This window comes from Sus scrofa, chromosome 12, assembly GCF_000003025.6.
Source record: "Sus scrofa isolate TJ Tabasco breed Duroc chromosome 12, Sscrofa11.1, whole genome shotgun sequence".
Lineage (NCBI taxonomy): Eukaryota > Metazoa > Chordata > Mammalia > Artiodactyla > Suidae > Sus > Sus scrofa.
Window position 1 is genome coordinate 43,005,550 of NC_010454.4, and position 12,649 is coordinate 43,018,198.

At 38.4% G+C, this 12,649-nt stretch overlaps 1 protein-coding gene across 3 annotated transcripts in view; it reads right to left on the bottom strand.

Moving 5' to 3' along the window:
- The window catches only part of SUZ12 (SUZ12 polycomb repressive complex 2 subunit), a 49,075-nt gene that overhangs the window by 21,953 nt on the left and 14,473 nt on the right, over positions 1-12,649 (bottom strand). For all 3 annotated transcript variants that reach the window (XM_005669065.3, XM_003131745.5, XM_005669069.3), the window contains 2 exons: positions 7,712-7,761; positions 1,184-1,269 (listed from right to left, as the gene is read on the bottom strand). In XM_005669065.3, coding sequence (XP_005669122.1) covers positions 1,184-1,269; positions 7,712-7,761 — 136 coding nt within the window. The remainder of the gene's footprint in view (positions 1-1,183; positions 1,270-7,711; positions 7,762-12,649) is intronic.

The following is a 12,649-nucleotide window of genomic DNA, read 5'->3' on the forward strand; positions in this document are numbered from 1 at the left end:
TATAAAATGAGAAAAAGATAAGGCTTTCCCACCTCCATAGAGCTTAAACTCCAGAGATGACTAACAGTAGCAACTGGCTATTTATACCTTTTGAAGAAAATATTTACACCTATTTTTTTTTAATATAAAAAGGATCATACTATAGTTATAGTCTTTTTTTTTTTTTGCCTAAATAGTAATATATCTTGAAGATTTCACAAGACTACTTGTCATGTGTATGGGGGCTGGGTGGGAGTCAGAAGTGTTGGGTTTTTAACATATACTTACACTGCTGATTCCCATCACATTATTCTACTCAATATCAATGTTCTGCTACAGTTTTCAAGCACCATTTAACCTTACTACGATTTTTGGAAGAACATCAATAGGAATCTCTATAGAGGTCACTCCTACTCTAAAAAATATCCAAGGAGTTCCCACCATGGTGCAGGGGGTTAAGAACCCAACTGCAGCAGCCTGGGTCTCTGTCAAGGTGTGGGTTCAATCCCTGGACCAGTGCAGTGGGTTAAAGATATGGCATTGCCACAGCTGCGGCATAGGTCTCAGCTGTGGCTCAGATTCAATCCCTGGCCCAGGAACTTCCATATGCTGCCAGTGCAGCCATAAAAATTAAAAAAACAAACAAAATCAGCCCCAAGAACTTGAGGCTACTAAAAGTATATCTGTTAGCTTTGGTGAGTTGCCCAGGAAATTTAACTATGATAATAGTTATTTCTATGGTGAAATGATTTCATCTTACAAATAAAAAAATGAAGTAGTGTATTAGTAAGTTAATGCAGATAATGCTAGCAACAGAATTTCCTTTCTTGAGTGTCGTGTTACAAGATAATCCTTTTGGGAAAAACTCTTTACAATTTACAATTACATTGTGTACAAATAGCTAAAAAATAAGCTAAGAGACTGGAATGGTAGGGAAACAAGTGAATTTATGTCCTAAGATGCTAAAAAGATAGCGTCTTCTCTTCACTGTCAGATTCCTATAGCAGATGTTTTACACAGATAGCTTTCGAGCCAGACTAGGAAAAACAAAAGATATGGGAGGCTGGCAAAAGAAGCTATCATTTTTATAAGACACCTATCATATTTAAAAGCTTTTAAGGTTTAAAAACAAAATATACATGCATAAACATATACAATGAAAAAATTATTACATTTAATATACCAATATCATTTTATACATTACCTTTCTTTTTTTGTGGCAAACTTTCACAAGCAGGACTTCCAGGGTAACAGAATTTTGTTCATTTTCTGAATTTTGTGATGGCTTATCTAAATACAAAATCAATACTTTAAAGTCTACTTTTAAAAAATAGTACTCATTTTCCTAATAAGTCTGAGAATTTCAAACAAAAAAAACTTCCTAAATGAGGCCTGCTCAGTTTATTCATTACTTTTCCCCAAAAATCAGATCCAAATTTACAGTGAATGTTTTAAAAGCCTTTCTATGTAAAGTCAATTATAATTACCTTCGTACATACTGTGATTTTATTATGATTCAAATAAGATGAATTATTTTAATACTCAAAATCAGTTATTTTAATACTAAAAAGTACTGATTACGTCTGATACAAAGATTTAACATTTACGATTATAAATAATAAATACAATAAATGGCTAGTCAAAAGTATTTTTGACAAATACACTTAAAGCTTCTTTTCTTAGAAAGTACAAATGAAATAGTTCAGGAGAGGTTAACACATAAAACGAACATTAAACATTTTTTCTGGCATTCCCATCGTGGCTCAGTGGTTAACTAATCTGATTAGGAACTGTGAGGTTGCGGGTTTGATCCCTGGCCTTGCTCAGTGGGTTAAGGATCCAGCATTGCCGTGAGCTGTGGTGTTGGTCACAGATGCAGCTTGAATCCCGTGTTGCTGTGGCTCTGGTGTAGGCCAGCGGCTACAGCTCCAATTAGACCCCTAGCCCGGGAACCTCCATATGCTGTGGGTGCGGCCCTGAAAAGAAAAAGACAAAGACGCACACACCCCCACAAAATTTTTTCTTTTTCTTTTTTTTCTTTTTTTGTCTTTTTGCTATTTCTTTGGGCCGCTCCCACGGCATATGGAGGTTCCCAGGCTAGGGGTCGAATTGGAGCTATAGCCACTAGCCTACGCCAGAGCCACAGCAATGTGGGATCCGAGCCGCGTCTGCAACCTACACCACAGCTCACGGCAACGCCGGATCGTTAACCCACTGAGCAAGGGCAGGGACCGAACCCGCAACCTCATGGTTCCTAGTCGGATTCGTTAACCACTGCGCCATGACGGGAACTCCCAAGTTTTTTTTTTGTTTCTTTTTCTTTTCTTTGTCTTTTTGCCTTTTCTAGGGCCACTTCCTGAGGCATATGGAGGTTGCCTGTGGCTGGTGGAAGGCAGCTATAGGTCTGATTAGACCCCTAGCCTGGGAACTTCCATATGTCGTGGGTGTGACCCTAAAAAGCAAACAACAACCAAAAAAACCCCATAAAATACATTTGAATCAGTCTCTTGAAAGTTGTATCTAGGATAAAAATAATTTAATAAGTGAAAAAATAACCCAATGTCTAAAATGTAATACCAAAAATACTCTCTGAACAATACCATGAAAATAGTACCCTAATAATCTTTGCATATTCATTCTAAGCAGTAATTGCTTAACTAAAGCCTTCATTTAAAAACAAAAGAGCTGGAGTTCCCATCGTGGCACAGTGGTTAACGAATCCAACTAGGAACCATGAGGTTACGGGTTCGATCCCTGCACTTGCTCAGTGGATTAAGGATCCAGTGTTGCCATGAGCTGTGGTGTAGGTCGCAGACGCAGCTTGGATCCCGTGTTGCTGTGGCTCTGGCGTAGGCTGGCAGCTACAGCTCCGATTGGACCCCTAGCCCGGGAACCTCCATATGCTGCGGGAGCGGCCCAAGAAATGGCAAAAAGACAAAAAAAAAAAAAAAAAAAAAAGAGCTGCACAGCAAAGGAAACCGTAAACAAAACGAAAAGACAACCCACTGAATGGGAGAAAATCTTTGCAAGTGATTCAACTGACAAGGGATTAATCTCCAAAATTTATAAACACCTTCTGCAGCTCCATACAAAAAAAACACAAACAACCCTATCCAAAAATGGGCAGAAGATCTAAACAGACAGTTCTCCAAAGAAGACATACAGATGGCCAAAAAACACATGAAAAGATGTTCAGCGTCACTCATTATTAGAGAAATGCAAATCAAAACCATGATGAGGTGCCACCTTACACCAGCCAGAATGGCTATCATCAAAAAGTCTACAAACAGTAAGTGCTGGAGAGGGGGTGGAGAAAAAGGAACCCTAGCACACTGTTGGTGGGATTGTAAATTGGTGCAATCACACTGTGGAAAACAGTATGGAGATTCCTCAGGAAACTAAAAATAGAACTACCATTTGATCCAGCAATCCCACTCCTAGGCATCTATCCAGAGAAAACCACAACTCGCAAAGACACATGTTCATTGCAGCACTATTTACAATAGCCAAGACATGGAAACAACCTAAATGTCCATTGACAGAGGAGTGGATCAAGAAGATGTGGTACATATACACAAGGGAATATTACTCAGCCATTAAAATGAACAAAATACCAGCATTTTTAGCAACATGGATGGACCTAGAAATTATCATACTAAGTGAAGTCAGCCATACAATGAGACACCAACATCAAATGCTTTCACTGACATGTGGAATCTGAAAAAAGGACAGACGGAACTTCTTTGCAGAACAGATGCTGACTCACAGACATTGAAAAACTTATGGTTTTCAAAGGAGACAGTTCAGGGGGTGGGGGGATGTGCTTGGGTTATGGAATGGAAATTCTGTGAAACTGGATTGTTATGATCATTATACAACTACAGATGTGATCAATTCATTTGAGTAATAAACAAACGAACAAAAACAAATGAAAGAGGAGTTCCCTTCGTGGCACAGCAGAAACGAATCTGACTAGGAACCATGAGGTTGCAGGTTTGATCCCTGGCCTCGCTCAGTGGGTTAAGGATCGGTGCTGCAGTGAGCTGTGGTGAAGGTCGCAGACATGGCTTGAATCTGGCATTGCTGTGGCTCTGGCTTAGGTTGGCGGCTACAGCTCCGATTAGACCCCTAGCCTGGGAACCCCCATATGCCATGGGTGCAGCCCTAAAAAGACAAAAGCCAAAAAAAAAAAGAAAGAAAGAAAGAAAAAGAAAACATAATGAGATTTTAGGGATTTTTTTTTTTTTTTTGTCTTTTAAGCTGTAGCCACTAGCCTATACCACAGCCACAGCAGAAAAGGATCCGAACCAGTCTGCAACCTACACCACAGCTCATGGCAACGCCCAATCCTTTTAACTCACCGAGTGAGGCCAGGGAATCAAACCTGTGTCCTCATGGATGCTAGTCAGATTCATTTCCACTGAGCCATGATGGGAACTACAGATGTGTGAGATCCTGAGGTTGCCTTTCTATCCTGGTGTTTTAAAAATATTCTTTTTAAAAAAACTGCAAATATGCCTTGAATAGACAATAGAGGCAATATATCTGCTTCTTTCCAACTTCCACTAATTTCAAAGTTATAATGGAAACTTATTTTCTGGAAATAGAAGTATAGACAGAATTTACTTCCCCATTTACTTCAGTAATATCAAGGAAAAAAACTTTAATTGAATTTGAGCAATTTTTGAGCTTTTTTGTCATGTAGACAGGAAAAGTCTATTGCATCATGTTCCAACTAATTTCAGCTAATTAATTCAAGTAAATTCAATTTGTAATCAAGTATTATTTAATATTAATTAGTAAATATTATTCAATTAACATCCATCATCAATTTCAATGATAATTTATGTTTTATAGAAGTCCCTGAGAACTAGGGCTAACAAATCTGTAAAATTCAAATTATAAGCTTCTAAAGTGTTAGGCCTCCATATACTTTCTAAGTACCACAGAATACCAAGTATGATGAATGACTAGAAATAAGAACCCTACAAAATAATTATAAATGATTTAAGGGAAAAAAAAAACATGAAAACACTGCTCAGGTTATTTCTACATTAAAAAAATGGACCAGATTTAAGGCAAAACTAGAAGTTACATCAGTTGCTAATACAAATATGACCAGACTTCAAATTTCTTTTATTAAAAACCCGACTAGTTTTCAAACTATTCTAATATAACCATCTGTTTTATTACTAAACTTTGTTTCTTACTAAACAATACTAAAGATGACAACTTGACTTCTTTCTTATAAAGGTTTATTCCACTGCATGATCAAGTTTACACATACAAATTTAAGGTGGACGGACAAGCCTAGAGACATTTTATTCATTTTGAAATCAACTGAAACTTCACTCAATATGTTTTCACTTCTTTTAATGAAGTAACATTTAAGACTACATAATTTTCTCTGTATAATATCTAACACTGATAAATCCCATTAGTAGCAATTGATGTTTTGTTTTGTTACTGTATTTTAAAAACTACTCAAAATGTTTCTGCAGAAATGGTTCTACTCAGAAAACTCTTCACCTATTCCAGATTCGAAGATAGTTATTTAAAATTCTCATCATTAGTCTTTATAAGTTCAAGTTCTAAAAACACTGGAAATGAAAAATGACAAAATCTAAGAAATTTCATTTTATTAAAAGACTTTCCCATTATTTTTCTACTTATGAACTTTGGAAAGATGATGGCTCTGAGCTGGGTTATATAACTTTTTAAAATAGCAATAGATAGAGCCCTAAAAGGTATGGTTTAGAGATAAGAGCCAAAATTTCATCTATTAAGATATGAGCCAGATGAAGCTAACATGTACCTTCAGGAATGACCCCACAGATAACTGATTAGTTTAACAACTTAAAAATCTACTTAAAACTTAAATGGACAACAAGAAAGCAGTAAGAAGACCAGAGAATGAGTACAATATTATTATGTATAAGGTCTTCCAACAATTTTTATTTATTTTTTTAGGGTCACACAGTGGTGTATGGAAGTTTCCAGTCTAGGGATTGAATTGGAGCTGCAGCTGCTGGCCTATGCAGCAAAGCCGGTTTCTTAACCCAATGAGTGAGTCCAGGGATCAAACCCATGTCCTTATCGATACAAGTTGCGTTTGTTATGGCTGAGCCACAATGGGAACTCCCTACCTACAATTTTTTTTTTTTTTTGGTCTTTTTTTTTTTTTTTGTCTTTGTTGTTGTTGTTGCTATTTCTTGGGCCGCTCCTGCGGCATATGGAGGTTCCCAGGCTAGGGGTCGAATTGGAGCTGTAGCCACCGGCCTACGCCAGAGCCACAGCAACTCGGGATCCGAGCCGCGTCTGCAACCTACACCACAGCTCACGGCAACACCGGATCCTTAACCCACTGAGCAAGAGCAGGGATCGAACCCGCAACCTCATGGCTCCTAGTCGAATTCGTTAACCACTGCGCCACAACAGGAACTCCCCTACCTACAATTTTTTTTTTTTTTTTTTTGTCTTTTTGTCTTTTGTCTGTTGTTGTTGTTGTTGTTGTTGCTATTTCTTGGGCCGCTCCCGCGGCATATGGAGGTTCCCAGGCTAGGGGTCGAATTGGAGCTGTAGCCACCGGCCTACGCCAGAGCCACAGCAACACGGGATCCGAGCCGCGTCTGCAACCTACACCACAGCTCACGGCAACGCCGGATCGCCAACCCACTGAGCAAGGGCAGAGACCGAACCCGCAACCTCATGGTTCCTAGTCGGATTCGTTAACCACTGCGCCACGACGGGAACTCTTTTTTTTTTTTTTTCCTACCTACAATTTTTAAAAGCTCTCTCTCGTTTCTTAGGGCAGCACCTGTGGCATTTGGAAGTTGCCGGGCTAGGGGTCGAATCAAAGCTGCAGCTGCCAGCCTACATACACCACAGCCACAGCAACACCAGATCTGAGTTGCATCTGTGACCTACACCACAGCTCACAGCAAGGCAGGATCCTTAACCCACTGAGGGGGCCTAGGGAACAAACTTGTGTCCTCCTGGATACTATTCAGGTTTGCTACCACTGAGCCACAATGGGAACTCATCTAAAAGCTTTTACGATAGTTTCTTAAAACTTGTTCCTCAGACAACTCACTTCTGAATTACCTTGGTACACCTTATTAAATGCAGACTCCTAAGGTCCACCAAAACCCTACAGATCTGAATCCTTGTAGGGTCCAAGTATATGTATTTCAAACAATCTGCCAACATGTTTCTCTACACACTAAAATTTAAGAACTACTAATTTTATTAAAAAAATTTTTTTTGTCTTTTTAGGGCCAAACCCACGGCTATGCAAGTTCCCAGGCTAGGGGTGGAATAAGAGTTGCAGGTGCCGGACTATGCCACAGCCATGCCAGATTCGAACCACATCTGTGACCTACATCACAGCTCATGGCAACGCCAGATCCTTAACCTATAAAGTGGGGCCAGGGATCAAACGTGTATCCTCATGGATACTAGTTGGGTTCGTTACCGCTGAGCCACAACGGGGACTCCAGGATCTACTACTTTTAAAGTTTAATGAGTTGCAAGTTACATTCTCCACGTCCTGTCACTGACCACATAAAACAGTTAACTTAAATGGTTAAAATCCACTAAAGAGAAATTAAACTATCAGAATCAATACCTTTCCCTTAAATATAATTTTATAAATTTACATATGTATTTTTTTTTATATTCACAAAAATGTTTTGTTGTTAGAATGCCAATATGTTTACTTTTAAGTACATACCATTTTTGTGGAAGAAACCAGTAAATGTAAGCTGCAGATGAGCTGACAAGCTGAAAGAACAAACAAAAAACTGTTATCACTTTAATGCTCTAAATTAAAAATAACCTAAACATTAAAATATAATATTGAAATCAAAGCTACTTTAGCTAACTTATAAATATTTGGCTAATTCTTAACTCTACTCAAGCCCATGTTTTCCCTGTTAAGTATGACATCCAAAATAGTGCATCTATACACATTAAAAAGAATGACAAAAAACACACACAAAGAAATGAAAACAAAAACATGAAAGAGGAAGAAAAAATAGACCACAAAATAAAAGGTAAGATAATTTACTGTTTTAATGTCCTACCTACAAGATGGGGACAAGTTTCCTCTCCCACTCCCTCAAAAATAAATTTTCATAAGGGTAGCTGAATCCATGCAAACTTCCATAAACTTCTTTTTCCATCTGAATATTTTCAAGATACAGAATTTCAACCTCCTAACAACCTCACTTTCTATTTCAACTGGGGTGAAATATACAATCACAAATCTACTCTAGATTTGTAATTTACTGTTTCAACATGTCATTTTCATGTTTAGTTTTAGAAGCAATGAAAAGGAAGTATAAATTATAGTGATATTTTTGTTTTGAAAAGTATCTACTAACAATGAAAATGCTATTAAGATGGGATAGAAATACAAAAAAAAGACAAACAAAAAAAACCCCCAAAAAACAAAAAAAAAACCATGAAGAGACTTGGAGAACCTTTAAACTGGAAAAGAGCAATCTATTTCTTGATCAGGAACCATTCCTAACTTTTCAGAACATAGTTTTTGCTGTGTGATACCGACACCAGATTACAAAGGCTATAGAGAACAGATGTTGGAAAGGGTAAGCAGTAGTGGTCCCTTATTCAAGAAATTTATCAGTGTAAAGAATCAAAGAAAATATAGTTAAAGGGCAATAAGGATCAATAAAGAGTATGGTTTTTTTTTTTTTAAAATGATGGTGACAATCTATGCATTCTTGTAATCAGAGGGAGAAGAGTTATATAAAGACTTTGAGGCAAGAGAGCATTAAGGAGCAAGTAATGACTGCAAATGAGGACATATTATAAAGAGGTTAGCTTTGTAACTTTGCCCAGGTCTCCTCTTTTTCTTCGAGAAGTAAGAGTAAATGAGATATTTCAACAGTTGTGAGGATGCCTCTATCTTCTTAGTGAAATAATCTATAAAAATGCATAATAAAAAAACAAAAACAAAATGGAGTTCCCTAGTAGCCTAGTGGTTAAGGATCCAGAGTTGTCACTGCTGTGGTGTGGGTTTGATCCCCAGCCTGCAAAATTCTGTGTGCTGTGGGCACAGCCAAAAACAAAAACAGAAACAAAAAACACCCACAAACTATAGGGTGTGGGTCTCAAAGGGCATTTCTAGAACAGTCCTAAGAAAAGTATCCTAGGCTATCAGTAGAGAACAAAATGACTATGGAGGAATAGAAGTTTAAGGGTCCAAGCAGAGCTGGAGAACATAAAGGGAAAATTAAATATAACAACTATTAATTTAAGTATCAAGAAAATTAAAATGGTATAAAATGGCATTCTTGAAAACAAGTAATTCATGTGTATCACTTTCTGGACATGAATCAGATACACTTTTTTAGGGGGTGGGTAAGGTGGATGGGACTGTGCCTGTGGCATACAGAAGTTCTCAAGCCAGGGACTGAACCTGCGCCACAGCAGTGACCCCAGCCACAGCAGTGAGAACACTAGATTCTTTAACCACTAGGCCACCAGGGAACTCCCAGATACATTTTTAAAACACACCAGGATTGGGGATGGGGAGGGCTTACTATAAAAGGGGTATGAGGGAATCTGTAGAGGTTCTTTGGTTGTTTTTTAGGGCCGCACCCACAGCATACAGAAGTTCCCAGGCTGGGAATCAAATCGGAGCTACAGCTGCCAGCCTACTCCATAGCCAGAGCAACACAAGGTCCAAGCCATGTCTGCAACCTACACCACAGCTCAGAGCAACGCCAGATCCCAGACCCACTGAGTGAGGCTAGGGATCGAACCCGAATCCTCATGAATGCTAGTCAGATTTGTTTCCGCTGGGCCATAACAGGAACTCCGAGGTTTTTAATCTTGATTATAGCAGTTGTTACGAGACTGTATGCATCAGAACTATACAACAAAAAGAGTGAATTTGACTACCTGTAATTAAAAAAAAAAAAAAACCAAACCTCAAAAAAATACCCCCCCCCCAAAAGTACATCAAGGGGATCAACTGTAAAGGAGCTCGGACTTTTTCAAGGTGATGAAAATGTTCTGTATCTTAATTTTTTTTTACAAATTTTTAAAATTAAGAGTATAGTTGGTTTACAGTATTGTGTCAATTCCTACTGTACAGCACAGTGACCCAGTCAAACATCTATATACATTCTTTTTCTCATATTATCTTCCATCATGGTCTATCCCAAGAGACTGGATATGGTTCCCTATACTACACAGCAGGACCTCATTGCTTATCCATTTAAAATGTTCTATATCTTGACTGGGACTATGGTTAATGAAAAATGTATACATTCATCAAAACTCAACATAAATACTTAGGTGGGTGTATTTTACTGAATGTTAATTATGCCCAAAGTTGATTTTTAAAAAGTGTATCTACCGTCTAAAAAATTTACATGCCATTTTACTAAAAGATAACCAGCATTTTCCTATGAAAGTTGTTCCATAAATATAACATTACAATGCAGAATTAGTGAAACTCCAAAAAACTGAAAGAAAGAGACAAATATTCTACAGTTTCCACATGTTAGAAGAAAATCCATTAGTCATAACCAGTCTATCCTATTTAGTTGGTTCAGTTACTGGCCTACATACTAGGCCAGTTTAATTTTCTTTTTTTTCTTTTTTTGTCTTTTCTAGGGCTGCACCCTTGGCATAATGGAGGTTTCCAGGCTAGGGGTCCAATCAGAGCTGTAGCCGCCAGCCTACGCCAGAGCCACAACAATGTGGGATCCAAGCCATGTCTGCAACCTACACCACAGCTCACGGCAACGCCAGATCCTTAACCCACTGAGCAAGGCCAGGGATCAAACTCGCAACCTCATGGCTCCTAGTCGGATTTGTTAACTACTGGGCCACGATGGGAACTCCCAGTTTAATTTTCTTAAAACAGTATTTCATATGAATCATTCCTTTCCCCAAATTTTCTAGTGGGTCTCCAACTAACCACTGTCTATAATATGACCCCTATTTCTTTTTATCTCCACTAAAGCCTTAAATAGGAAAGTAGAACAGAATGATAAAGAAAATCCAAGTTTGAATTCTGGCTCCAGTTATTAGGTGTGACCTGATATCTATAAACTGAGATGATCTTTCTGTGAGGCTTGTATAAAATCCTAAAGAATGCATCAAAAATTCTTTCCCTCTTCCACAAAGACACCATCGCTAGCCACCTCAGAGCTTCATTTCCTTTATAAGCACTTGCATTTACCACTTTTTTGTCAAAATTTTGTTCATACACATTCTTTTTTAAATATATATATATATATAGTTGATTCACAATGTTGCTTCAATTTCTGCTGTACAGCAAAGTGACTCCGTCATACATTTATATACGTTTTTAAAATATTACTTCCCATCATGGTCTATCCCAGGAAACTGAATATAGTTCCATTCTCTTTTGACATCTTACATCAGTGTCCCTAGCACCTAGTAGCTTCTTATAGAAAGGCACTCAACAGATGCTTTTCATGAGGATAATGATGTCCTCCCTAGAATAATAAGATTTTTAAGGTTAGGGATCAGGACCCATTATACTACAGTACTAACAATATTTACACTGTTTTTACAGGAACTGTGATTTTAAGCTCCAACTGTGAGATGACAGATATACCATGCACTGATCTACCCCAGAAAGTATTTTAAATTAGTGTTACTCAAAACATGATGTGCAGGAGTTCCCGTCGTGGCTCAGTGCTTAACGAATTCGACTAGGAACCATGAGGCCTTGCTCAGTAGGTTAATGATCTGGCGTTGCTGTGAGCTATAGTGTAGGTCACAGACGAGGCTCGGATCCTGCGTTGTTGTGGCTCTGGCGTAGGCCGGTGGCTACAGCTCCGATTAGACCCCTAGCCTGGGAACCTCCATATGCCACAGGAGCGGCCCAAGAAATAGCAAAAAGACAAAAAAACAAAGAAACAAACAAAACCAGGATCTGCAAACTGAAGTCATTGGGGAAACTGTTATCATTCCACAACAAGGCAAGAAATTAGGAATAAGACTTTAACCACTTTTATAGAAATTTAACATTGCCGTAACATCTAAGTATGCGATCATTATATTTACAAAAGTATCCACCTACAAAAGATTGAAAATTAGAAACAAAAAGGTCCTTCACCATAGGATGGTTTGAGACAGTTTTAAAGTGGCCATTATGGAGTTCCCATCATGGCTCAGTGGTTAACGAATCTGACTAGGAACCAGGAGGGTGCGGGTTCGATCCCTGCCCTTGCTCAGTGGGTTAAGGATCCAGCGTTGCCGTGAACTTTGGTGTAGCTATGTCTCTGGCATAGGCTGGTGGCTACAGCTCCAATTAGATCCCTAGCCTGGGAATCTCCATAGGCCATGGGAGCAGCCCAAGAAATGGCAAAAAGACAATAAACAAACAAACAAACAAACTGGACATTTTAAGTTAAATGAGATGGCAAGCACATTCAGCCATTACTATAACATTGTTTGAGAAAAAGAATTCCAAATTTCAATTAACCAACTTAAAAAATAACTTTGGAAATATGATTTGTTTTGCACAACTTCCCTTCCTTCTCCCTCTCTTGATATGCACCTAGAATAAAACGTAACAATGAGGCCTAGTTGATCCCTTCCATGGGTGGCTTAGTCCAAGGAAAAAAGAGTTGTCTTTCCTTTTCTTATTTCTTCTCTTCCC